The 27,742-nt window shown below is 36.3% G+C and overlaps 3 protein-coding genes across 3 annotated transcripts in view; 1 reads left to right on the top strand and 2 right to left on the bottom strand.

Moving 5' to 3' along the window:
• LOC123868844 (cadherin-89D) overlaps positions 1–3,890 on the bottom strand; it is a 53,510-nt gene extending 49,620 nt beyond the window's left edge. Inside the window, exon 1 of the mRNA XM_045911490.1 lies at positions 3,804–3,890. Within this exon, the coding sequence (XP_045767446.1) occupies positions 3,804–3,855 (52 nt within the window). The 5' untranslated portion in view covers positions 3,856–3,890. The remainder of the gene's footprint in view (positions 1–3,803) is intronic.
• Positions 3,891–17,683: 13,793 nt separating this feature from the next.
• Positions 17,684–19,572, bottom strand: LOC123868842 (alpha-(1,3)-fucosyltransferase C-like). The gene is made up of 2 exons (XM_045911488.1): positions 18,617–19,572; positions 17,684–18,135 (listed from the first exon to the last, which is right to left on the bottom strand). Exons 1-2 carry the CDS (start codon positions 19,552–19,554, stop codon positions 17,841–17,843), a joined length of 1,233 nt encoding a protein of 410 aa, XP_045767444.1. The 5' UTR covers positions 19,555–19,572; the 3' UTR covers positions 17,684–17,840.
• A 684-nt stretch (positions 19,573–20,256) lies between these two features.
• On the top strand, positions 20,257–26,249 carry LOC123868843. The gene is made up of 5 exons (XM_045911489.1): positions 20,257–20,373; positions 20,487–20,550; positions 23,392–23,529; positions 24,622–24,766; positions 24,951–26,249. Exons 1-5 carry the CDS (start codon positions 20,303–20,305, stop codon positions 25,649–25,651), a joined length of 1,119 nt encoding a protein of 372 aa, XP_045767445.1. The 5' UTR covers positions 20,257–20,302; the 3' UTR covers positions 25,652–26,249.
• The last annotated feature ends 1,493 nt before the right edge of the window (positions 26,250–27,742 follow it).

Raw genomic sequence — 27,742 nt, 5'->3', positions numbered from 1 at the left:
TTTTTGATTTATCGTGCAAAATGTCGGAAAAAATATCCGAGTACGGAACCCGCGCGAGTCTGACTCGCAATTTGCCGGTTTTTTTATTTTTAGTGGTCATTTTATGTAGTCATTTTTTTATTATTTTTTACTTTATCTTATTTACCTTACGTTATGTCTTCTGTAATAAAATTAATAGGTAAATAAGGCCATTTACTTTTAAAAATATTATGCGTTAAGTTATGTAGGTTTATTAATGAGTTAAGTACTTATGTAAACTACTTTGAAGTTTAGACATACTTTAACGTAACACTTTTAAATAAAGTAATTTGTTCTTTTAATTAACACCTCACGCACATTTTATGTGCTATGTCTTTAAATTATGTGGGCTTTGAATATAATAAATTATAAACATTTTCACCTACTTTATATACAACAATCTATTTCATAATTATGTAAATTTTTCGAAATGATTTTCTAAGCTTCTAAGCATTATGTAATAGTCGTTAAATAATATAACTAGATATAAAGGGTACATACCACGATAATTTGATGATTTTACGGGTCGAAATATCGACAAATAATACCGGTATACCGGTACGCACGTATAAACCCGGTACTTAGTTTATAAGTCGACATATTCCATGATTCGGCTATTGCCTTAAAAAAAAACTCACCGATCATATTTTATCCAAAAGCTAACTGTCTGTATTTTTTAATACTTAACCTTTGTTTAACGTAGCCATAGTCATTTTATTTTTATTTTTTATAATGTAATTGTGTTTCATATACCTATTATTTAAGTACTTGTATGTATCTATTATATCTGTTAAGTCTGTTGTAATATAAAGTTTACCTGTTATACTATATAAATGTTGTGGACGCTAGTTATTGATATACATATCGGTCATGTAATAGTTTGTAAGTTAGTATATATAAAATGTTAAATATGTATATTGTTAGCGTTCCTTGATAAATAAAATAAAAATAAAATAAAATAAAAGTCCTTACAAAACGAGCTTATATGAACTCGCAAAAATACGCTTATACTATATCTTAAACTAATGATAAATAGATAAATTCATGCTAGTCAATAATAAATAAAAAAATCTGGTCAATTGCAAGTCGGACTTGCACACGATGGGTTCCGTACTAACGTACAAGAAATAACACTTTTTAACCCCCGACCCAAAAAGAGGGGTGTTATAAGTTTGACGTGTGTATCTGTGTGTCTGTGTATCGAATGAACCGATTTTAATTTAGTTTTTTTTGTTTGAAAGGTGGCTTGATCGAGAGTGTTCTTAGCTATAATCTAAAAAAATCGGTTCAGCCGTTTAAGAGTTATCAGCTCTTTTCTAGTTTTCTTGTAGAAAAGAAGGTTAGATAACCGTTAGGTTCATAATATTATTTCAATAGACAAATGTCAAGCTGTCAAGATGGACGTTGCCTAAATACATAATTATTTATTTGAAAATGATGTTTTGGAAAACTCAAATACTTTGGATCGTCGGGGATGTTATAAATTTTTAATTTATACTTGTTGATTTTTTTATATGATGTAACCACAAATTCACGTTTTTCTGATTTTCCCTTTATGTGCTTTAAACCATTGCTACCTGCCTCATGATTTTAGGTCAACGGGAAGTACCAATAGGTTTAGATTCCTTGACGTGTCTTGACAGATACAACAGACACGCAACGAAAACAAAAAAAGGAAGCCTTCCTCATGGTTCTATAAGGCTTCATTGTTTTCTGTTCGTTGCCTTATAGGATCATGAGATCTTATAAAGCTTTATTTTTGCTGGAAATAAGTACGGAACCCTTAAAATAACATGATCATAACAGCAAGCCATCGCGATTTTCCTAAGAAAAATGAGATCTAAACTACACTAATCCCGCGAGTTCCCTCGCTTATCTGATAACTGCGATCTGTGACACACTTACCCCCATGTGGAGCGAGGCATGATGTCAATCGTAATGGGTGAGACATGCTATCACGACGGTTTATGGGTTAGTTTGTCATATTACTACTGACATGTCAAGGTTTTGGTACTTAAATGAAGAAACATGAAAGTAAAATTTCTTAATTTGAGAGTTACTTAGATATTTTTCAGACAGAAGAGGTTCATCTTAGAAACTTCCCTCCGCCAAACAGAACAGTCGTTTTGAAGCCGCCATCTTTAGTCGAGGTGTTCAAAGTACCTAATAGAAAACCGACGTCGTAACCATAGGCTATAACCACTTCTTTGATTTATATGCGATGCTACATGCCCCTTAAATTTCATCTAGGTACATTATTTCCCAATTTTTAAAATCTGTCCAACCGTTTACTGCTACAAAAATACTTCTTCAGCGTGGTATTTTAGATATAAATCGCTTCCTGGTTCCTATAGATAACCAATTAGATAACCACGAAATAAACACTAGATTATGTTCATTGTTCAAGTGTACCTAGTTATATACAAATCTAACACATAATATCGTGAGACAGTCCAATTATGTTCAAAATGTTATCTCGTAGACAAAGGATTGATTATCGCGGCGCAAATCGCTCATTTTTCGCAAATAAGTTCCGCCAGAGAAAGTTGGAAAGCAAATCTTGAACCTTGAGCCCTGACCATAGCCATAGCCAAGTGGTTTAATAACTACAGTAACAACCACAGAATTCGGGATCGGTATAGAAGTGATAAATCTAATATTTTTATTTAAAAGGTATCAGTTTCTACCCATTCATACCAATAGGTGTCCCAAATAGGGTGTCATTTAGAAGTTGGTGTCCCAAAGTGCTGGAATGATGACCTCGCGTGATAAAGATGAACGCACACTTATCCGAGCCGAACGCGTCGAACGAGTCGAACGAAACGAATTTTAGAATTCTGTATAATGATTACTTATTTTTGTAGTTTATTGTATTTGTAGATTATTGTAGTTAGCTATTTGTGTTGTTAATTGTTTTCACTTTTATGTCTTTCTTTTTTATAATGGTACAATAAAGAATAAGTATTTCATTCCTTTATTCATGATAATGATAATGAATATATTGTAATGTAATGTAGGATTGTAAAGTTCAACCGCACCGCAGGCCACCTAAGCAATATCACCCTCACCACCTGGGTGCCTGGTGCACTTCGACCGCGCGGTGTACCAGATCCTTTTTTCCACGCACATGCAAATTGTGGAATCGACTCTCTTCTGCGGTGTTCCCATTAGATTACAACATGGGGTTATTCAAGGGGCGGACCAACAAATTCCTGACAAGCCGGTAACGACTTGGCGGTTCCTTTGGTGATGCTAATGTTCATGGGCGGTAATCACTTAACATCAGGTGACCCACCTGTTTGCTCGCTATTTTTAACCGACGTCAAAAAAGGAGGAGGTTCTCGATTCGACAGTTTTTTTTTTTTGTATGTTTGTTACGCGATTACTCCACCAAATATGAACCGATTTTGTTTTTTTTTTATTGGTAGATACTTTCGAGGAAAATGGGACCACATTTTAGTTTGGTGAAGACCTGTTGACTATCTTCTTCGGAGATAGAGAACAGAACTCCTTAACGGATAAGAGTAAGTTGCTCGCGATTGGTGTAATGGCATAGTAAACAGTAGGTTTTTAACCAAATATACATACATACCAGGTAACATAAATTTTGACATATTTTAGTACAGTGTGGCCACTAAAAGTTGTGAATCTTAATGCTACTCCGATTACATAATACACGTGTAGAAAAATTTTTTATTTTAATTTTTAGTGTTTGTGGTTATTAAGTCGGTTTTTTTTTTTAAATTTGTTATTATTAAAAAAAAGAATAAAAGGAAAGTACTTACATATCACCGTCCCTACTAACGCGAGAAACACAAAACACACTCTGGAGCACATGATCACAGTACATTAGACTTCAACGCGCCACACTAACTTCCCACCCGGCGCGCTGTTACTTCAGTCCGAGGCTGTAGCTTCATTTTACGCTGTGGCACTACCTGGAACAAATAGAGGAGTACATCAATAAAATAAATACTTAAAATGAAAAAACCTTTATTATTATCTAATACGGACAAAAATGGTGACTGTTTAGGTGGTTAGGTTAAGAAACAGAAGAAGGAAAAGAGGACGACAAAGAAAGAGAATGCGAGATATTTTTGCCCAAAAAGTAGGACTGGACTGGATGCGGAAAACTTGGGATAGGGAGATTTGGGTGAGGCCTGCGCCGTTGAGACGACTAATAGGTACGTGAGTGAGAGAGCTTTGGCTAGTCTAAATAACAAAAAGAAAGCTGACTGACTAACTGACTGATCTATCAACGCATACTTAGCTCAAACTACTGGACGGATCGGGCAGTTTGGCACGCAGAAAGCTATTATGACGGAGACATTCGCTAAGAAGGGATTTTAGAAAATTTAACCCATAAGGGGGTAAAATAGGGGTACTAGGGGTTTCAAACTCGTATAGTCCACGCAATTGAAGTCGCGGGCATAAGCTAGTAAAACCATAAAGCTCTTGTTTTAATCAAGGTCAGAACCGTTACCACAGTTGTTTATATCAATTACATCTCTAGAATAGTATCATTAAGCGGCCACGGAGCGTGGTGCACGCAATGGCGCGGTACGTGGAAGAACAGCTACCTCCATTGGACATGGTGGGCTATGGTTTCTACACATATCTATGGTTTTTACAGATGTACAAGAGCATTATCGTGAATAACTTTAAAATTTTCTGCCTTGTTAGTCAAAGGGCGTAAAAAGCATTTAAAGAAAGGTTACGTCTCTTCATGTTAAATTTTATCACAAAATAAAACGAGTCAAGTGCGAGTCGGGCCTCGCTCTTTTAGGATTCTGTTCATAATTTAAAACTGACAACTTTGATGGCCTCCGATTTCCTTATTTTTTAAGATAAAAAATAAATAAAAATATATTTGTACTCTACTCAATAAGTTCAAAATAATTATACTACACATGCTAGGATACAAAAATCTGCCTCCTTTTTCATGTATGGGAGCCCTCCTGAAAAATAATTTAATTGAATTTCTAATTCAATATTTGGGTTTGGGTCAACGTTCTACACCAAACTGGTACCAAAATTTCAGCTTTGTAACTCATTTAGTCTATGAGCTATATACCTGTCCTGTGACACATGGACAGACAGACAGACAGCAGAGTGACATTAATACGGCTTCATTTTTACGCTTTGGGTACGGAACCCTAACAAATGCTTATAACTTTTCACGGAATAAAATATTTATAAACGTATGATATAAGCGTGATAAACTTCACGTCGGCTTAACGTGCGAGATTGTCGGCGGATCGAAATAATTAAGCACCCCAATGAACCGTGGCGATAACTGTAACGGGAACTGAACCCGTTACCCGCCTCCCTCGGGCGATGCGCTAATGCGCCTTTGTTTTACAACTAGATGCCATGGAACTGATTGTAATTCCTGCTGTAATATCTACTTGGAAAATATGTAGCTTGCATTTCTGTACTCAAAGCCTTGATAGCTCTGTGGTTAAAGAGCGAACTGAAATCTGAAAGGTCGTCGGTTCAAATCCCACACTTTGCTCTATTGGTGTATCTTTTTTTTATAGTGAGGAAAATCCGTTATGGACACCAGTGGCCACGGCGGAGCACAGTGTTTATGTCGAACTCCTACCGATTATAAACCTCACAAAGCTCCATCCCATAGGCATGCCGGAACCACAGCACGCCAACTAACCTGCGGATCACACTGTTAACGACAGATCGCCCCGTGCCCATCATCCACAGGTCCTCCCGAGGGCTAGGGTTCGCGGAGAGGACAATGCCCTCTCCACGTTCCCCATCCTCAACACCTCGCCCATCACCAAACTGGACAAGCGAGAAACCGGTGGGGCAGCCAGTGACTAGATGGGTGATGAAACACTCATCACCATCACCCAACACAGCAACACCCTCCGCTATTGGGGCTATGCTCCATGGGCGAGTCTACTACGCCCTCTTCTAGGGACATGACTCAGGAGCGGACAACACCCCCTCCCTGCCAGGTCAATTAGCCATGGCCAACAATATCCACACGGGGAGAAAATTAACAAAAAAATCACGTCATATTTTAAACATCTGATTGGTTGACTGTACACATCTCTCCTCTCCGCTTAGGTGGATACCGGGCCTTACGCTTAGTTACAGGGGAATGTTATAATGGCCGTAAATTGAATTCAGGAAACACAAGCTGGGTCTAAGAAAACTACGGTTAGAACCTAATGCAATAAATAAAAAAAAAAAAAAACAAAAAACTCCAAGGCACTAACCGAGACATGTATGATGCGTAACCACATGTTACCGAGTAATTCAGACACGTTATGATTATAATTATCAAGTACTGCAGGCGTAAATAATTGTTCACTTTGCAAGTCTGATGGTGATGACTAATATGCCGATTTGTATCAAAGTACTGTTACTGGTTAAAGTGTATCATTACTTCTGAAAATGCGAAGCTTTGGCCGTGCCCTACCGGCAACGCAATTCTGCCAAGCGATTTAGAAATGCCGAGTAGAAACCAAAGGGAAAAACTGCCATTACACTTCCAAGTTAGCCCGCTTCTATCTAAGACTGCATCATCACTTACCACCAGGCGATATTGCAGTCAAAGGCTACCTTGTACCTATCGGTATTTTAAAGAAATCAACAAATTTAAGAAGGAACGGTGATAGCCCAATGGTTAGGACGACCGTCATCGGCCATCTTTTCGGCAGGTCGGGAGCTCGACCTGCCGAAATCTGCACGCACTGCCTGGGAGTGGGAATCCTCCATAATATTCTCAAAGGTGTGAGTCCATTGACCAGCGTGGTAGACTATGGCCAAATCATTCTCATTCTGAGAGGAGACCCGTTTTCAGTAGTAAGACGGTAACGGGTCGGTTGGTGATAACGATGAAACTGAGAGTAAATACTAACTTGATTTGCTTCACCACAAAATTAATGGTAATATTATTCGTGTACTTTGTATAAAAAGTCATTTACCTCGAGAAAGTAGGTATCTGCGGTAATAAATAAAAATTACTTATTAAACTTTCCACTGTATAAAAATACGAGTAATAGATTCAACTTAACTTTTAATTTCTTGACTTTCTTCTATGGTGCAATTAAGTCTTTATATATTATGTGATATAATAGATACATTGTTATATTTTATTGCTTCACTATCACCATTCTGTATTCTCTACCTATTACTGGTCCTCTACTGAAATCGGAATTCCTCTCAGAATAAGAAGCTTTAGGCCACGATCCACCACGCTAGCCAAGTGTGAGTTGGCAGACTTCACACACCATTTGGAGAACTCTCAGGCATGCAGGTTTCCTCACGATGTTTTTCCTTTACCGTTACAACAAGTGCTTTTTTAATTGTATGCACATAACTTCGATAAGTGTTGTTACTGAATTGAAAAATAAAATGATATTTTCAAAAATACGGCCCTGTGCTTTTAAATCGGTAATATTATAGCATCTGCTTTTTAAAAAAAATTCATTTAAACATTTCGACAAAAAAAAACCATAGTTTATTTCCATAGTTAATTTTTACAGAGCTTTATTTGGTAAGGTTGTTAAAAATCTACAATCCAAACATGTGCTCTGCCTAACCGTAGAGAAAAAATTGCATACACATACAGAGCATAATAAATCACCTTTTCCCGCCACAACTTTGCATTATTAATTTCCTAATTTCCCGAAAATTGCAAAAAAAGCTTTCACTTAGAAAACATCAAAAAAAAACAAAAGAAAGAACTTACTCAAAAGTGAACAAAATAAATCCATACAACACTAAAAAGCACGCTCCACTTAATTTGACATCCAAGTTTCTTGTCAGAAAGCGTCAAATTGGAATTACAAAATTCATAAATTCAAAACGCAACACTCGCGCGCAGCCACCGACTCCTGCGATGCGACTGTAGTTCGTGAGTTTGTCGAACTTTGTGCGCCGTGCGGCAAATTATTATGCGATTAGATTCACTATAAAATCTGAATTACTGATTATTTTCGTATAAAATTACGTAAAGTATTAGGTAATGATTTGATTAATTTCTACTAAGCATGATGGCATGATGGGTGGCATTATATTTTATTAAAAAAAATTGATTAATACGGGTACAACATAGAATAATGCGGCGAACTTTTTCTGAGATTCAGTTAAAAATAACGAAATTCAAAAAATTATTTGATGTAAAAAAACTCTAGTATCTCTCATGCTACGTCTTTTACAAAGACAAATACAAGTCATTTATTCAAAATAGGTGACATTATACTCTTTTTGATGGTCAGATTTGTTAGATTTGTAAGATGATTTGATATACTTACCTACTTTGTGGTGATAAAATTAATTACGTAAACTTAAAACTAAAGCTACGAGGGTTCCAAATGCGACTCTATCACTTGTTCTGAAGAGCCTGCAAAAGTCATATAAAATCTGCATTACAGATTAAAATTCGGTTTGAGTTATATTATGTTGATATATACCTCGCTTTTCTTTTTACATGACGCGATAGATTTGCTTGACATTATCGCAAGTAGGTCATAATTAAAAATTCTCCAAAAACACATGTCGTGAAGTGAAACAGAGCGTACGAGCATTGCATCGGTCGTGAGGCGAACTTTCACACAAACACGTTCCGAGAAAGGTCATTGTGAAATGGAAATTATTCTATTGATCACAATGTTGCTATTATGGTAAACTTGTATGTCTCTACTATCGGAATTTGGCAAATGATTCGAGTTCGCGCTTTTTCGATAGTTCGACTTTCGGCAAATAAACTGACCACGTAAGGATATTATTATGGCGAATGTTTTGTGTTTGGCAAATTTTTAAATAAAAACACAGCGATAGGTATATTTTGTAAATCCATGTCTATGGTTTAGCAAATCAGCCGGCCGGTAGACACGACATTCTGTGATAACAACTCTCTGTGGTGTGGTGGATATTATATCCCGGAAAAGCAAAGTCTCCCCGTGGGATTTTTAATGAAAGAAAGTTACAGTAGGCTCTTGATGTCTTGAGGTACCAGCCAGGTAACCTCCTCGTGTGCCTGAGTGTTGCGGGTCCCTCTCGGGAACATTGGCTCTCGAGAGGACCTGTGGGTGATGGGGTGGTCTGTCATTCACAGCGTGGTCCTCGGGTTGGTGGGCGTGCTGTGGTTGCGACATGCCTCCGGTGTTTGGAGGCACGTAGTGTCCCAGTAGACATCCGCTGGCGAAGTAACGAGGTGTTGTCGGTCCCTTGTGCTCCGTCATCAGCGGTGGGATGGAACTCCGTGAGGTTTTTAGTCGGTAGGAGACCGACATAACCACTGTGCTCCCCCGCGGCCGGTAGAATCCATGACGAATTTCCCTCACGAGAAAAAAAAAGCTCTTGATGTCTTTGCATAGTCTCTACATAAATGCTGAATGTAGGTGCATTTGCAACGCACTATAAACGGCACGTGAGAAACTGGTGCAGGTTGCGGGTTGGCGAATTTACGCAACCCTTACGTTACCAACTTGTTTAACATCTCTATCTATTAACCAGTCTAGACTACAAGTCATAAAAAGACGATTAACTGGAAATATTACAATGTAGGTTACTTCTTTGCAGTCAATTGTCATAGAAATATACGTACATGCAATATAATAGCCGGCAAAACGCCATTTGTATTCATAATATCTCACACCTATAATAAAAATCGGTCAAGTGCAAGAAGTCTTAACTGGCAAACGGGGAGGGAACGCCCCGCCTCATACCCCGATTGCCTTCTCAACCTGTCGCGAACTAGGTATACATAGCAATGCATTGAAGTTAGTACTTCGTTATGTCTAGAACTGAAAACGTGTTGCAAAACCTATCTATGATCTAAAAGAATGAGCTAACAATTTTATTAAGACACCACATTGATTTACGTTGAGTGTTAATTTGCTAAATAATTTTTAGTTTCTTTGAAGCAAATTAATTAACTAGAATATAATGTTATTCAATCAAAAATGTTGCAAAATATGTAAGATTGGGCAAATATTATATGCATTTTAAAACTCACTTTGACCCAAGGGTTAAAATTTAATATTTAAACTGTCAAACCAGATTTTGATTAGAAAATCTTAATTTGTATAATATGAAAGTGGACACAGTGTTTGGAGTAAGTATAAATTAATTTTAAAAATTGAAATTTTTAAACTTTAAAAAATAAACGTTTTTTCTCTCTTTCTTTCAGTAACAAATTTGTTAAATAATAATAGTTCATTTATTTAACCGGACAACAATTATTGATCCATATTTAGTGTTAGTGACAATAAATACTAAATAATTAAGAATTTTAGTACAATTAACATGAAAGAGGTAATGTTAGTACCTACTTATTAATCACTAAAAGGAATTTAGTCCTCTGCATGAGTTTTCCAGTCAGAGAACATCCAGTAGGTGGATAAATTCTGGGGTCTTAATAATAGAATTAATTGGCATTGGTCTATAAACTACTAAATTGTAAAAAAAAAACTTAAAAATTTAACACCATTTACTTTACGATTTAAAATAACGCCTTATTATGAAACTTTATCTGCTTACAGACAATTTATAAACACCGGCTGAGCAGCCGATGTGATGATGTTTTTAGGGTTCCGTACCTTAAAAAGGAAATCCTTATAGGATCACTTCGTCTGACTGTATGTCTGTCTATCGTGTCTGTTAAGAAACCTATAGGGTACTTCCCGTAACTTAGAATCATAAAATTTGGTGGGTAGGTAGGTCTTACTCTTATAGCACGTATAAGGGGGAAAATCCGAAAACCGTGAATTTGTGGTTACATAATAAAAAAAAAATTAAATATGGTCATGAACAAATAATTAGTATTTTCAACTTTCAAAGCACCAAGCAAAGTACTGTACCAAGTGGGGTATCATAACATGAAAGGGCTTTATTTCTACATTATAAAACAGATTTTTATTTATTTTATGCATAATAGTTTTTGATTTACCGTGCAAAATGTCGAAAAAATAAAACGGAACGGAAAATAATACGGAATTCTCGGTGCGCGAGTCTGACTCGCACTTGGCCGGTTTTTTATTAATTAAAGTAGAATATATTAATTAGATACAAAGCTGTCTTATAATCAACTAACAGTCGTTATATAACAATTTATTATAAAATATGAAGCAAAGGCCTAGAATTAAGGCCATTTCACTTTTCAACTCGCCAACTGGTTTGTGTTACATTCTCAACTAAAAATCGTAACACAAATCATAATTACACTGGTGATCTATGATTTCATCAGATAGTAAGTGTAGACTTGAGATAAAAATGTCTAGATATTTTTAGGGTTGATTTTTAGGGTTCCGTACGTCAAAAAGATAAACGGAACCCTTATAGGACCACTTTGTTATTTGTCTGTCCTTGCAGAGTTCTACATAAAGTTGTAAAAATTTTAAAAAGTAAATATATTAAAAAGACAACCTTATATTGTATTGTCTAATGTCTGCGTCACCCCCCACCTTTCCCGTTTGATTAACGGAATCTAATTTAAATATCAAATGCCTATAATTATAAGAGCTCTGTAAGTAATTTTTTAATTAAAATGCATGATGGAATTTTTGTAACAATAATGGTTATGCAGAGCATTGATATTATTTGATTCACTGTACGGCTGACGATGACGCGGGGTTCGATTCCGGGCATGCACCTCTAAGGCACATTAGAGCGCACTTTAATTTTGCTCAGACATAAAATTGAGTTAAAACGAGACAGATCAAAACTGACTAGCTTCACTAGTCAGTTTTGTTTCGTTTTCGTTTTTGTTTTTGCTGTATTATTTATGTAATTTACCTATTTTCTGTTTTTTTTTCCTATGTACCTTCTTATACCCGGCTATTGTGTGTTTTAATTTTGTGATAACTTTTCGTTGGAGACTGTTGTGGTGTGTGTGCTTTGTATTTGTGCTACCTTTTGTTTATTTTTAATACTGTTTGTCTCCATAAAAAATAAAAATAAAATAAATAAATAGATTTATATGAGAGATATACCTCTGTCTCGTTTCAGCTCTGTTTTAAGCCTAAACAAAATCAGAGTGCGCTCTAATAGATCTCACTCTATTTTTTCGGACTTGTTTTAACAGTGAAGGAAAACATCGTGAGGAAACATGGCTGAGAGTTCTCCATAATGTTCTCAAAGGTGTGTGAAGTCTGCCAATCTATACTAGCTAGCGTGGTGGACTATGACCCAACCCCTCATTCCGAGTGGATACCAGTGCTTATTTGTGGGCTGGCGATGAGTTGACTACGAAGATGATAACTCATAACGTTATCTATACTATCCATATTCATTCTTATATTATAAATGCGAAAGTGTGTCTGTCTGTCTGTCTGCTAGCTTTTTCCGGTCCAACAGTTTAACCAATTTTTATAGGTACAGAGTTAGTTTACATCCCAGGTACGGACATATCTAGGCTATTTTGTCCCGGAAAATCAAAGAGTTCCGAGAAAATCAGAGGGAGAGGGATTCCTAAAGGTCCATCCGTTTAACCGATTTATATGAAAGGTAAGGAGAGGTAACTTGCGTCTCAGAAATTGACATAGGCAACTAACTTTTTATCCCGGAAAAGCAGAGTTCCCAGAGAATTTTTATAAAAATCTAAATCCACGCAGACGAAGTCGCGGGCATCTTCTTATATCAAATAATTAAATATATACAAAATCGAATTAAAAAAAATATTACGTATCAGTATGGTTTATAAAATAACTGTTTGTCTGTGCGTGAGAAATGTCTAATTAATATTGTTTTCCTGTTAATCACATGCTATTGTAGATATTCGTGAGTGGTTATGTTATGCTCACTGTTTATTCAAATTAATAACCGTTCCGTGTTTTGGGTGATTAACTGAGTAAATACAGGGAAGTATCTACCTTTGTTCCTAAACGGATTTTGAAGTTGGTCATTAAAAAAAACAGGCGAGAGCTGCGAATTGCACCAAGATTCTTTTTTGGTCGAAAAAAATGAAAGGTTTTTTATTCCGACACAAATTCGACCTTGACTGTAATCTCACCTGTTAGTAAATAATGATGCAGAACACGGAAGTGGGCTAACTTGGAAGGGGTGTCATAGGTTTTATTACACCCATATTGGTTACTACACTTCGTAGGTACCGGAACGCTAAATTGTTTGGCGACACGGCTTTGCCAATAGGGTGGAAACTAGCTACGGCCGAAGCCTTCCACCGGACCAGACGAGAGACAATTTGAATATTATATTTTAAATTATTGAATTGTCTCTGGCAGGAATCAAACCCGGGACCTTCCACTTATGGCACTTACCACTGCGCCACGGAGATCGTTAAAATCAGTCCAAGTCAGGACAGTTTGCACAAATCTGTCATCCAAAAAATACATCGCTTTATTTGTAACATTAAAAAAACCAACAAAAGCAAGTAAAACAGCAGTGGATACCTTGCGAATGAATTCAGCCGATTCACACCACTACGCTAACAGCTTTATTTGATGTTATCTATATGCGACATTTCCACGCTTCCGGTTTTGGACGCCTCTTACTTCGCCTTACTTCCTTACTTCCGCAGGTCGTGAGGTTATGTCATAGAGCTATACGGGATGTAAGTATTTAGAAGTGTGAACTGTGGTATTAGTTTAGGCGTATGATGAGACAGAGAGACAGTCTGTAGATACAATGGACTCGTAGTTAAAACAAAGAATAGACGATTCTGATCTATTGATATGCAAGCATCGCGCAGAAACCTGTATCGGCACTATACCAAACGCGACGCAGAATAGCACAGATACATGTCTGCCTGCGACTTGGTCCACGTGAATTACACTCAAACCCCTATTTTACCCCCTTAGGAGTTGATTTATCCTTTCTTAGCGGATGTTTTCGTCATAATAGCTATTTATTTATTTTATTTATTTCTTTATTTGAACCAAAGACTAGTTAATATATTTATTACTTGACATCCTGAAACTCTCTGCATGCTAAATTTCAGTCCGATCCGTCCAGTCGTTTGAACTGTGCGTTGATAGGTCACCCAGCCAGTCAATCAATCAGTCAGCTTTTCCTTTTCTATATTTAGACTAAAACAACATAATCATCAATTCACGCGTAAGTCCAAACACAATATTAATGAGAGATATTTTTGAGACCGAGTGGTCTGGTTATTTGGAGAAAAATAACATATAGCGCCTCCCCTTTAGAGTTAAGAACTTAAATCTGAGTTATGTCAGCATGCGTTGATGTAATATAAAGTAGGTAATGGCCGTCCATTGTCGTAGAATTCCCTTAATGTGCTCCTAATTTTGAGTAATTTAATAAAGCCATAAATGTTACCTTTGATACTTCTAAAAACTTTAAGTGATTTTATGAAGTGATAATTTAAGAAAACCCGGCTGAGTTTTCGTTACAGAATTTCGTTTGGAACCCTCGTAGCTTTAGTTTTAAGTTTACGTAATTAAGAATCCGTTGGAAACTCTGCCTTTCCGAAAAACTTTAATCTATAGTCGATATATTCGTACGTAGGTATATTTTGTGCAATAGATGATTTGTCTATTTCATCAGGTCTTAAAAGATTTTATTCAAGGAAATTGCAACAACTAAGTAATAGCGATTTAAGCTTAGTGCTAATGCTTTTAGAATTGTCCTTTAAACTGTAGCTAATGACATGACTTGAAAGTTCAATTTGAATGCTTGCCTTATTTGCCTATCACGGTTTGTATGGGTTACTCCGTTTTTCCACCCTAAAATAGCCATCCCAGGATGTACATTCGGAATCGTATGGCCGCTTTAAAAAATAATACGAGTAAGTAGATATACAGATTCGGAAATTCCTTGAGTGGAGACTGCATTTTCAGCAAGCGAAGTGTGGGACGCCCTCCAGCACGACAGACCGAATGATGAGGAAGGCTGACTGAGTTTGTTGTGGATTCTTCTCAGACTTGGGCGCCTTTGGAACCCTCGTAGCTTTAGTTTTAAGTTACGTAATTAATTATCACCACTATATCGTACAAATTTAACAATTTCGATCATCAAAAGGAGTACAATTGACTACTTTGAATAAATGATTTTGACTTTGACTTTGACTTTGACTTTAGGCTGAGGACTGGGCATGGTGGTGCTCTTTAGGGAAGGCCTATGTCCAACAGTGGATGCCCACAGGCTGATGATGATGATGATGGTGATACAGATTCACGCCCGTCATAGATATCATAATCGTAAGTGGCACGAGTTGTCCTACATGAGTTTCATTTATTTACTTTTTTAGGGGTTCCGTATCCAAAGGATGCGGGACCCCATTACTCAGCCTTCCGCTATCTGTCAGTCTGATTGTCGACTCTTTGATCGATTTTTCTTACTTCATCGGATTTACTTACTTTCTTTTCAGATAGTAACAATGGGTGACCTTGGCCAGTAAGGAAAAACCGTAATCAATATATTATGTACTCTCAATAATGAGTAATGACCGTACATACACAATCATCGCATCAGCGGGAGCTTCTGTACCTACGTGATGTAAGCAGGCGCTATTTGCTCTATCGCTGCATTCTATTGAGCTGCTATAACCTCCTGAAAGTATTACTTTTATATCTGTCAAGTTTACAGCTAAGTTCAACATGCAATCCATACCAATATTGTAAATGCGAAAGTGTGTCTGTCTGTCTTATACGTTTTCACGCCCTAACCGCTAAACCGATGTCAATGAAAGGTACAGGCATGAGATACATCCCGGGTAAGATAGGCTGCTTTTTATCTCGGAAAATCGAAGAGTTCCTACAGGATTTAAAAAAACTGAAATCCACGCGGGCGAGGCCGCGGGCATCCTCTAGTATTGGAGAACTCTCAGGCATGCAGGTTTCCTCACGATGTTTTTGTTCAAGTGATATTGCTTAAAACGCACATAGCTCCGAAAAGTTAGAGACGTTATACGCTAGGAAAGTTTTAGACGCACTAAAATGATATATCGACACATTTCAACTCCTAGAAGATCTTCAATGCCGGTTAAGTCCATACGGAAAATTGCGATAACCAAAGCATGTGTCGTAAGTAACATTACATATACAATGGTGCCGGCGGGCCGTGAAATTATGACAATAATATTGTTATTATGGCGTTTCCTACAGCTGCAGGCAATTTGCTGCCTTAGGACATCTTATTTGATTTACCTACTTATTGTTGGTGTTCCAAGCACCAATCTGTGTCCTACTTACGGAAATTAGCTTTTATTACACGATCGATTCCCCATCAGGTGGACGGCGAAGCGAGTCGCACGGAGCCGCTGAATTCAGGCGGCGCAAGACCGTAGCGTGTGGAAGTTCCTACAAGAGAACTACGTCCAGCCGTAAACGTCGGTTGATACCTAATTTTCCCCTTTTCCGACATATAAGCACGACAATATTCTAACCTATTTTAAGGAGTATATGGGTTTGATGAAAACTGTCAGGTTAGCTAGCCCGCTTCCATCTTAGACTGCATCATCACTTACCATCAGGTGAGTTTGCAGAACACTTGGTTCAATTTACTATACAAGATGTAACTGTTAACATTAGTTACGACATCATATCATCATAATGTAGTCGCAGCCTTTCTCTCGGGCTACTGTGTCAAGAATTGCCACAAATCTCTCGCTATAAGCTCAACTTATCAATGCAATACCTATTTGTCATCTTCTTCATCTTACTGTTAATCAAAATGATACTCTACTGCCTTGTACATAGAATTCTTACTTCCGACAAACTATTCATATATCAATATATGCATCAACAGACATGCCAACTTAACTCTAATTTAGGTCGGCAGCAGATTTTTTCACAGGTCCGAATTTATCAATCCGACAGTATTAAATATTAATATAATATAATAATTTACTAGTTAGAAGCATACCATAATAGCACTACTGAATAGTTATAGCTATACCAAAGTGGTACTGGATAGGTCAACCGATAAGTGCTAGGACTGAAGACTGGATTAGGATAGGCCAGCTGGGCAGTTTTCGGGAAGCTTCGAGAGGTCTTCTAGTCAAAAATTCCTAGTCCTTGAAGAATAAAGTCTTCGAAGTTGGTTGCCAACTTGTCGGCACATCTGAAGTTACATAATGATTGTCATTTAGGTTTTTGTCTGTTCACAAAAAGTTCGTAATTGTGTTGAGTGGGACCGGTTATTAAGTCATTCGGTCGATCATTCAGTCACATGGATATGTTCAGTCATGTTTAAAAAATTTCACTTTCACTCACTCGACGCAAGTGCGAATGAATGAAAAAAATAGGTAAGTTCAAAACACTTAAAGATATACAAGTGTAATTTATATCACCCCCGACAAGTGAAGGTTACAGTAACTAGAAAAGAGCTGATAACTTTCAAACAGCTGAACCGATTTTCTTGGATTATAGCTAACAACACTCTCGATCAAGCCACCTTTCAAACAAAAATAAACTAAATTAAAATCGGTTCAAAATCGGCTCCTAAACTATTAGGAGCTACGATGCCACAGACAAATACACAGATACACACGTCAAACTTATAACACCCCTCTTTTTGGGTCGGGGGTTAAAAACTAATTTGTTGGTAGTTTTTAGACACACTAAGTAACTTTTTGGCCGAATCTGGGATTCGAACCTGGAACTTGAGCTACTGATACTGCAGCTAAATTAGCTGCTCAATAACCCAATGGGACAGGAAAGAGATTAACTATAGCTACTTATAACTGTATTAATATGAAAACGAGAGAAAGAACGATCTAAAAATTAGATATTTTATTGCTTTTTTTAGATCTACAACTAAGTTAACTACTTAGTACCTACCTACTATTTTAAATAAAAAATAGCAAAAATCATTTTTTTGCACATAACAGCTTTTAAGGTATCAAACGGCAGAATAGATGGTCATAATTATTTGAAATCAAAGAACTCATGATATCTGCAATCGAAATTCCCCTCATTCCACCATTCCCTAAACTTCTTCCATACAGTGACTTCCGACATCTTGTCTTTATTGTTAAGCAAAGCGCATAGTTGGCATACATCTTTCTTCGACGCATCAGTGTTTATGGTATACTTGTAGTGGTTTCTCCATCGGAAGAAGTCGTAGTACTTCGTTTTATTGTTGATGATTTCATTCATTTTGTAGGCGAGTTCCACTTCCCCGAGCTCACGGGCATCCAAATATGCGCCATCGGGAACAAATCTGTAAAGTTTATAATATTTTGGTATACAAGGAACCAAAACCTTAATTTGCTGAAACAGACAAATCTATATGGTGCAACATGCAGCATGCGATATGCATGCTCATTGCTCGCCCTCCCACTGCTAAACATGCAAGAAAAGCCAGCCACCAAGCAAGCAATACGCACCACTACACAAATTCCCCAAAACAGACTCGTTTCGTTCCAAAAAACGCGTGAAGTTAAAAAATACCTTTGTTCGATCCAGGACACAATACATTTTTAAAATTTAATGTGCGTTTTAAGCAATAATTAAATATCACAAACATCATGAGGAAACCTGCACGCTCAAGAGTTCTCAGTAATGTTCTCAAAGATATGTGAGGTCTACCAATCCGCACTTTGCCAGCGAAGGCTTACTCCTTTCTCATTCCAAGAGGAGACCTGTGCTCAGTAATTGGCCGGCGATAAGTTGATCATGATTCGAATTATTATTTCACGAACCTGGAATAATCAGCTCCACCATAAACGATCGGAACTGCATAATTGTTCAAAGCTCTCGACAGTTCCTCAGTGACATAATCCGATGCCCACGAATCCTCAAAAGCCAAGTAAAAATAGTAATTATTCTCAATCAGTTTGTTGCAGATCCATTGTCGTATCGTCTTATTTCCTGGGCATTCGCGCGTACCACATTTTCCGTAAATATCAACGGTTAAGCCAAACCTAACTAGTTGAACCCTTAGTTTTTTAACCAATTCCTCTCTTCGGTTTAAAGTAATACATTGGTTAACCATCCACGCTGCTGCTTTGATCTTATTTGATAGTTTTAATCTTAATTCTTCGTTTGTAGGAAGCATTTTCTTTACCCATTTCATATCAACTCTCGGACCTACGACTTTGCCTTTCAAATCGTATATGTTTATATTTGTTGCAACAATATCAGAATCAAGCTTGTACGTCCAGGTCAGGTTGAAGAATCCATCAAAATATTGGAAACACATCGGTACATATACAGCCGACTCATACGCGGCGAAAATATACTTCTGTTTTAGTGATCTTTCCTTCAATAACTCTTTTTTTTGTAGCAACGTTATGTCCAAAGCGTTGAATACTACAGCGTCGAATTCTTTCACACTAGATAACAAGTGTAGATCATCAGTAGCAAAGCAATTTTTGTACTCACAGTTGTTATTTATAAAAGTTTCATCACCTTTTTCTAGGAGCTTGAATTTAGTTGAGTTCGGCCATACAAGAATGAATTTATATTCGTTTCTACGATAGTTTCCTATCACATGATTCCTTATTGATTCTTGGTTGAGATTTGTGGACATGTTGGCTAGATAATATAGTTTTATACCTGTATAAAAGACTAACGTTAAAAGTATGTAACACCAAACTGAAAGTGCCCTTTTGGTCATATAAAAAGATTTTAAAACCATTTTGAAAATGTTTTACTCCTAGAATTTTATTTTTCTGTATAATTTACTTGAGTAGTAATAAATTATTATTGAATTAAACTTATAATATAATCGATAAATTACAAATTACTTTTATCAGACTTATTTATTCTTTAGTTTGAAATATTTGACAGTCATATTGACAATTTACTAAAGTCACTTGAATATAGTTGAAAAACTAAAAAAAATCGAGAGGTAGGACATAAGTAGGTAGGTAACTAGCCTAATTTTTTTTCCAGATTTTATTTTACCACTTTGTCCGCGTATTTAATAAACAGACAGACATGGCGAAACTATAAGATTCCTTGTTAACAATGGAACCCTAAGAATACCCTGAAAGGATGGCTGAAAACGATGGATCATTCAACCTTCTTAATATATGACCTCGTTTTTAAAACCTTATTTGATTATTCTTAAGTTCTTAACGTTATCTATCGGTAATCGTACGAACTGCTTTAGCAAATAAGTTGGGGTCGAGACGTTGGACTATGAGATAAAATCATTATTTCCCACATCTTCAAAGCTAAGTGAGCGGCTAGCAAGTTAAGTGGTACGTTGCTAGATGACGCTATTTTTTAGTTTGGGAAACATGTAATAGATGTCGCTGTACCGTATTATAGGATGCTATATTTTAAGGCCCTGAAGAGTATAACCTATCATTATTTACTAAAAAATGCATAGGTAGTTTTTGATTTTTTTTTATACAATTATAAATTAATCAAATTAGCTAATGTCTAGTAATTACGTCTCCGGTAAAGAGTTCAAAGAACTCGGTCGTTTTATTGACAGGTGTTACGGGCGGTAAATAACTATTATATACCATTGATATTACCATATTATATTGCATGGCAATGAGTGTCTTTCTTTACCTAGACAATAAAATATTTAGTTGTTAATTTAAAGTATTATTTCAGAACTCGCACCTGTAGCAGTGTATCGAATAAAGAGACTACTGATGATTCTGCAAATAGTGTGAAGGTAAATGGAAATTCTCAACAGCAACTTCATGAAGTCATAATATCTCCTATCCCGGGAGTATTTTATGGGTCTTTGCATCCCGGAACGAAGCTCACGACATTGCAGGCAATGAAGCCAAGACCAGAGGATATCGTCGATCTAACTACTATCGTGAACGAGTGAATGGGAAGTAGAATATTACTTAAAAGTAAAATTAATAAACTTTTTTGATACCTATTCTTTTTTTATTCGTTTATGGTAATATAGGTCTATGTGGTAAGGTGATTATTCATTCTAATGGTAGCATTGCTGTACAGGTACCTAACTTGAAAGGTTTTATTAAACCCATAATTATGCCTATAGCAATGGCCTATGTATTTGATTTGGTTTCCAAGCGGTATTTATGTCGGTAAGGTGATAAGTAGGTATGATTAATAACCAGTTACAAAAGACGAAGTACCTACCTACCCAGGTAACTAGTTACGAAAAAAAAAATTACCAACGTATGAAAGAGAACTAGCCACTACGAAAACCTCCCACCCTGATGGTTATTCTAACCTCACACCCAGGTAGTTATACTAAGCTCCCACCATACCAGAAATTCAAAATTTAAAATATTCTTATTCAATTAAACTTTTACAAATACTTTTGAACCGTCAAAAGCATCTACCACTGGTTCGGAATGCCTTTCCTACCGAGAAGAACCAGCGAGAAACTGATCCATAGGTGTTAATATTCTAGCAGCTAGATTGTCACGGCACATCCGTTTAAGGGCAAAGCGACCGGCCTGCCCGCGAAATTCAAATTTAATTTGTAAACTAATACGACAACGTAGGCTTATGGCATTCTGATTCCGACAGTGGCAGTATCATCCTCACAGGTTTATATTAAAATCTTTACTTGAAAAGGTCCAGTTTAAGAAATTAATTAAAGTATCGACTAATTTGTGAAAATAGTCGAGACTTTAGCGAAAAACCAAATTAAATTTGAATTTCGTGGGCAAGCCGGTCTCATGCCCCTTAACCGATTTTGAGGTACAGAGATAACTTACGCGTCCCGGAGATGAACATTATGCAATTTTTCATCCCGAAAAGCAAAGATATCCCTCGGTATATTTAAAAACCTAACTCCACGTGGACGAAGTCGTGGGAATAAGCTAGTGTGTAATAAGAAAGTATGACACTAGGAGGTGGCAAAGTGTCCATTGCAGTTGAAAGCAATGCCGTGTAAAAGATGTTAAGAAGCAATTAACTTCACAATGGCGGGTTCATACTGCTGTATTACCCGCAGCATTAGCTGAGAGAAAAAGATTATGATTTTTAGTCATCATCACTATACATATTATAAAAATGTGAAAGTATGTTTGATTGTTGGTTTATAGGTTTGTCTTTCAATCACGTCGTAACGGAGCAACGGATTGATATGATTTTTACATGGGTATAGTTAAAAACCTGGAGAATGGCATAGGCTACTTTTTATCCCGGTAAATAAAAGGGCTCCCATGGTATTTTTAAAAACAATCTAAGCGGACGAAGTCGTGGGCATTAGGATAGTATAAATATTATGAAGAAATAAAGAAAAAATGTTTATTCTTAAACTCCTTGATTTTCCTGGATAAAACGTATGCCTGTGTCCACCCCCAGGATGCAAGCTCTGTCCCAATTTTTTTCCAAAATCGGTTTAATGGATGAGCTGTTAAAAGTTAACAGACAGACAAACTGACGGACAGACAAACAACTTTCATATTTATAATATTAGTCTGGATACTATGGATGTTATATCAGGATAAAGTAACTTTCTAATGATGAAAGAAGGATTAAAATCGGTTCAGTAGTTTCCGAGTTTATCTATTACAACCAAACAAATCTTTCTTTTGTATAATACTAAAGATGCCCGCGACTTCGTCGCTTTCGACATGGATTTAGGTTTTTTTAAAATCCCGTGGGAACTCTTTGATTTTCCGGGATAAAAAGTAGCCTATATCCGTCCCCGGGATGTACCTAAGCTCTGCACCACATCAAAATCGGTAAAACTGTTGGGCTGTGAAAAGCAAGCAGATGGACAGGAACACTTTCGCATTTATAATACTAGTATGGATTAAGTATGAAATTTAGATAAGTAAGAAATATTCTCCAGTATAACTACAGCTTTACTTTCACTTAGTTAAAGTTTTAAGGAGGTAGGTAGGTATTCTGTGCACTAACCAGTGACCCACTTATGTGTTAGCCATTGTAGCATTTTGTAGTATATCCCCACAGTGGACACTGGTGCTTTCACTATGACCCTAGATTTGGTTTTGCTGACAGTAAGTCTAGCTGATTTTCATTATTATTAAGAAGCTTCAGATTTCTATGTTAATAATAATTATTATGATCTTATTTTCGGTAGAAGTTGAGTTTATTAAAATTATTTCATGTTTTTAATAATTATATTCAATACAGTATGTTAAAATAAACCCTTAGCCATCTACTACCTGTTTCCGTCCCTTACGTACAGTTCTGAAGACAGCTGGTAGATTTTTATTGCTTCTTATTTGGAATCTATAACTTTCTATAACGTCTAATCACTCTAATGTAATGGCGAGGTTACATGACAAAATATGTGTAGGTATCATTATGAGCTGATCATTGTCAATCATTCATGGTTATTCTAATCGATTGATGCAGAATCTATTTAAACGCCCTTTTTGTAATACAAATAAAATAATTAAATAAGACTTAGACTATTAAAACATTGTGATATTTCTTTGACCTATTTTCCAAACAAAAAATTAAAATGAACCCTCTCCAAAAAAAAGCCCTTTCATCCACGTCCAGTGCTAAATAAATGATTAAATTCACAATTAATTTATCTTTGTTCTAGGTGACTTGTTTCTTTGTGAGCACAAACTCGGCGCAAAACGTTTACCCGGACAATGGCTGGAGACCCATGTCAATTGAAAAAGTCCTGGAGCTGCAAAAGGATTTCATTAAAACACCCAACGTTCACTTTGAGTTTGAGGTATGTTCACATAAAATCTTTGCCGATCGTGAATATTTCCAAAATATCGTTAGGTACAATCCATACATACTACCTATATCATCAATACAAAATAGTTTTTTTATTATCTATAGGTATCTGCTCGACCATAATACACCTGATGGAAAGGGTTGATGTGACCTCAAATGGGACGAGTTTTCTTAGAAGATGACTATCCACTCTTGTTTTAAAGATAGTATCTTTAAAACAATCATTAACAGGGCTCTCTCCGTCACTCGTTTCATACAATCGTAGTTCCAATTTCATTTGAATATCAAGCAACCAAAGTCCATGGAATTTTGCAGACATATTCTAGAAACTAATATCTGTGTCTGTGGTGTTTTAGATTTTTATAAAAATATGTAGTTTTAAAATTACAGGGGTTCAAAGATTTGTATAAAAAAATTTTAAGACCGCGTAACTTTGAAACCGAATATTTTAACAGAAATCTGGAAAACCACAGACATAGATATTAGTTTCTAGAATATGTCTGCAAAATTTCATGGACTTTGAAATTGGAACTACGATTGTATGAAACGAGTAACGGAGAGAGCCCTCTTAATAGATATCTTTACATCACTTGAATTGTAATTGGTGGGGAACACAGATCGCGGAAGAGTATTCCAAATCATAGCCATGCGTATGAGAAATGATGACGCAAAATGTTTCGGACGTGTCACGGTGACATAAGGTTGGAAACTCGCCCAACATCTGTCTGTCAGTCTACTAGCTTTTCACGACCCATCCGTTCAACCGATTTTGATGAAACTTGATATAGAAATAGGTGAATAGTTTATCTGAAAATAACCAAAAGCTGGCCTCCATACCCAAAATGGGCCGGGCTTATTCACTCTCCGTTGTGAAGGAACGTCATACTTCGTAGGTGTCGGAAGCCGGAAGGGCTTTTCATATCTTAGCAGTGCGAATTAGAAACGAGGAAGCAAATAGGTACTTCGTTCGCACCCATGTTATTTAAATTAATGTTCCAAAAGATTCTTATAGATCATGGCACAGACCCCTGACACTGCAGGGTTTTATGTAAATATACCCTTAATGTACCTACAAACTTTTCAGAATTCACCCAAACCACCGACGTCGGTAATGGATGACTTTGAAAATAAAAAATTCGTGAAAATCATTCAAACAAATGAGATAACTAAAAAGCCAACTGAAAATAATGAAGTCGTTTTGTCTGAACAGGACAGAAATGAGTATCAAGGTAAGAGACGTAGTTAATATTTCTCATTATTTCTCTTTGTAGAATTTGCTTTTCTACCAATAAGTCCGTCAAGTAGGGCTGAAAAAACTATAATATTGCATTCCATTTCAATTTTGCTGTATTGAAAAATTTTGAAGCACTATCCATTGAATAAAAAATAATTAATGTTTACTTGTTTTTTCAGAGTTAATAAAAATAATTCATCCCCCTCGCAAAGAAATAATAACGCTGGATGATACAAACACATTATTTAATCACGAGAAACAAAACCAGCGACTACGTAAAGCAAAAAAGATTAATAATTCAAATATTGTTCTACTCCTAAATAGTCCAAGAATAACAGATCAAAGAAAGAGTGATGAAAAAAGAGCAAAAGAAAATGAACTAAATGAAGAAATAGATTCAACTAAAAATTACGAAGTAAAAGAAAAACTTGAGGAAGATACGCAGGCAGCTCCTGCTCACAATCTATTCTATCCCAAAGAATTTAAACATCAAATACCAAAATCAGCAAAAGCTGATACAAAGAATAACTTAACAGCAAGTCTATTAGAAATTCTTGCAAATTATAATATAAGAACTAGTGATAATTTACGAAATTACGATATATCTTTAAGGCAGAACAGTCGAAATTCATACAACCCTGATTTTGCTTTTGCGTCTGTACCTTTAAAAGTTCCAATAAGATATAACAATCCAAATCACTTGCTGGTAGATCCCTTGCTAGCAGTTTTCTTATCAAACTACGGCCATTATCTTCCCAGTTTGTTTGGCATTCATGGCGGTTATAACAATTTGTATGGATACCTCGCTTCGAACAACATTCATAATAACAAACCTTTTGGTGCTTACAAAATTTTCTCGGATACTGATTCTTTTCATTAGTAATTTTATATTTTGTTTTATATTACAGTTGATATAATGAATTATCAAGACCCTTGAGTATAAGATCCTTGAGAATATAACTAACCTGGATTGGCAATCTGTCAATTTGTAAATACATAGTACATAGATCTTGTTATACCAAAATGAACCAACCAAAAAGCACAAAGTGGCTTTTGAAAAAATAATTTATTAAATTGGTTTACAAATTATACCTTATTATTAAACGATTCGAAATAATTAATACAAGATATATGGGTATACTTATGTGAATAATTTTTTGATATTGATTTCATGTCCATTTTTCGTGATCAAATAAATACAAGTAATGCATTTATTTTGTTTGGTGTATTCAAATAGAAGTAAGTCTTTTTGTAAGAGGAAGAATATTATTGTCGTGTATCACTCACGTTATTACGTATTAGTACACTCATAAATTCGTTGCAAAGTAAAAATAATATACATTTTATGGCGTATATTCTGTTGGTACGCATCGAAATTGTCTAGCATAATGTGCTTTATCTTCTACTCTGTATAGGAGCGGCTATATTTAGGCCATAAGTACGACAGTTTCATTGCCCCTCCATGAAAAGTAGCTTTTGTATTTTCAGCTTTTGTCGTAAAAATAAAAGTTTTACACAAACTCGTTTTTGTTGCTTACTAGTTTGCGCAGTTAACCTCCGCTATTTTTTAACTGCTCTTTGAAAGTTTTTACTTTTATGCGCGAAAGTTAAAAAATAATGGTACCAAATTTTTTGTTAGTGGTCGTAATAATTTATCCGGTAACATTTTGGTGAGAACTACACTAATCCATACTATAATATTATAAATGCGAAAGTGTGTCTGTCTGTCTGGTACCTTTTCACGGCCCAAAAGATAAATCGATTTTAACGAAAGGTACAACTTTGGCTACTTTTTATCCCGGAAAATCAAAGAGTTCCCACGGGATTCCTAAAGCCCCATCAGCTCAACCGATTTGTATGAAATTTGGTACCGAGGTAACTTGCGTCCATCCCATCCATCTTAGACAACTTTTTATTCCGGAAAATCAAACAGTTCCCACGGGATCTTCAACAGCCTACATCCATGCGGACGAAGTCGCGGGCATCCTCTAGTGTTATAGAAGCGAAAGTTTGTGAGTATGTTTGTGTGTTTGTATGTTTTTTACTCTTTCACGCAAAAAGTACTGGACGGATTGGCTGAGGAATGGAGATAGATTATACCCTGGCTACTATATAACGCATAGGCTACTTTTTATCCCGAAAATCAGAGAGTTCCCACGGGATTTCGAAAAACCTAAATCCACGCGAACGAAGTTGCGGGCATCATCTAGTGTTACATAAACAACTCAACGGAACAAAAATGTAACTCTTTCTTTGAGAGTTACATTTTCGTACCATTTGTCCTGGAAACCCTGAGGCCAAGGAATCTTAGTGATAAAAATTCTTACATTTCATCGCGGCGGTTAACTGCTAAACTGCCTCAACTATACAAAGGTATAAATAAGTAGTACGGGATAAAAAATTAATTATTTTTCATTCGAAACAATAACTAAAGTAGGTTTCTATAGATAGAAAAATTCGCAATAAAGCTCAGATAAAAACCTTGACTGTTGCAAACAAATCCCAAGCTATAAGATTTGAGTGATTTTAGTAATTTTCACTAGCCTGCAACTTCAGACGCACTGAGGCTTTTACTGTCCGCCTGACTACCCGTCTGTTTGTCTGTTTGTCATGGGACTATATCTCATGAACCGTAATAGGTAGAGAGTTGAAAATTGCTGCTATAACAACAAATCAGATTTGTACAATCGATGGCACGGAACCCTTGGTGTGCGAGTTGCATATTGTACAATCGAAGATTATGGAAATGATAAAATAGATGGCGTGGATTTGCTATGCAGCTCGCTCCGCAAAGCGCGGGACTTCAATTACTTTTATACATGGCATACGAGTAATATTGTAAATCAAATCTTTGGAAAGAGCAACCGCCGAGTTTCTTGCTGGTTCTTCTCGGTAGGAAAGGCATTGGAAGAGGAACCAGTGGAAGAGGCACTTGACGATTCAAAAGTACTTGTAATAGTTTAATTGAATA

This window comes from Maniola jurtina, chromosome 10, assembly GCF_905333055.1.
Source record: "Maniola jurtina chromosome 10, ilManJurt1.1, whole genome shotgun sequence".
Classification (NCBI taxonomy): Eukaryota; Metazoa; Arthropoda; class Insecta; order Lepidoptera; family Nymphalidae; genus Maniola; species Maniola jurtina.
The sequence above is the reverse complement of the archived record's forward strand: the minus strand, read 5'-3'. Positions and strand labels throughout refer to the sequence as shown.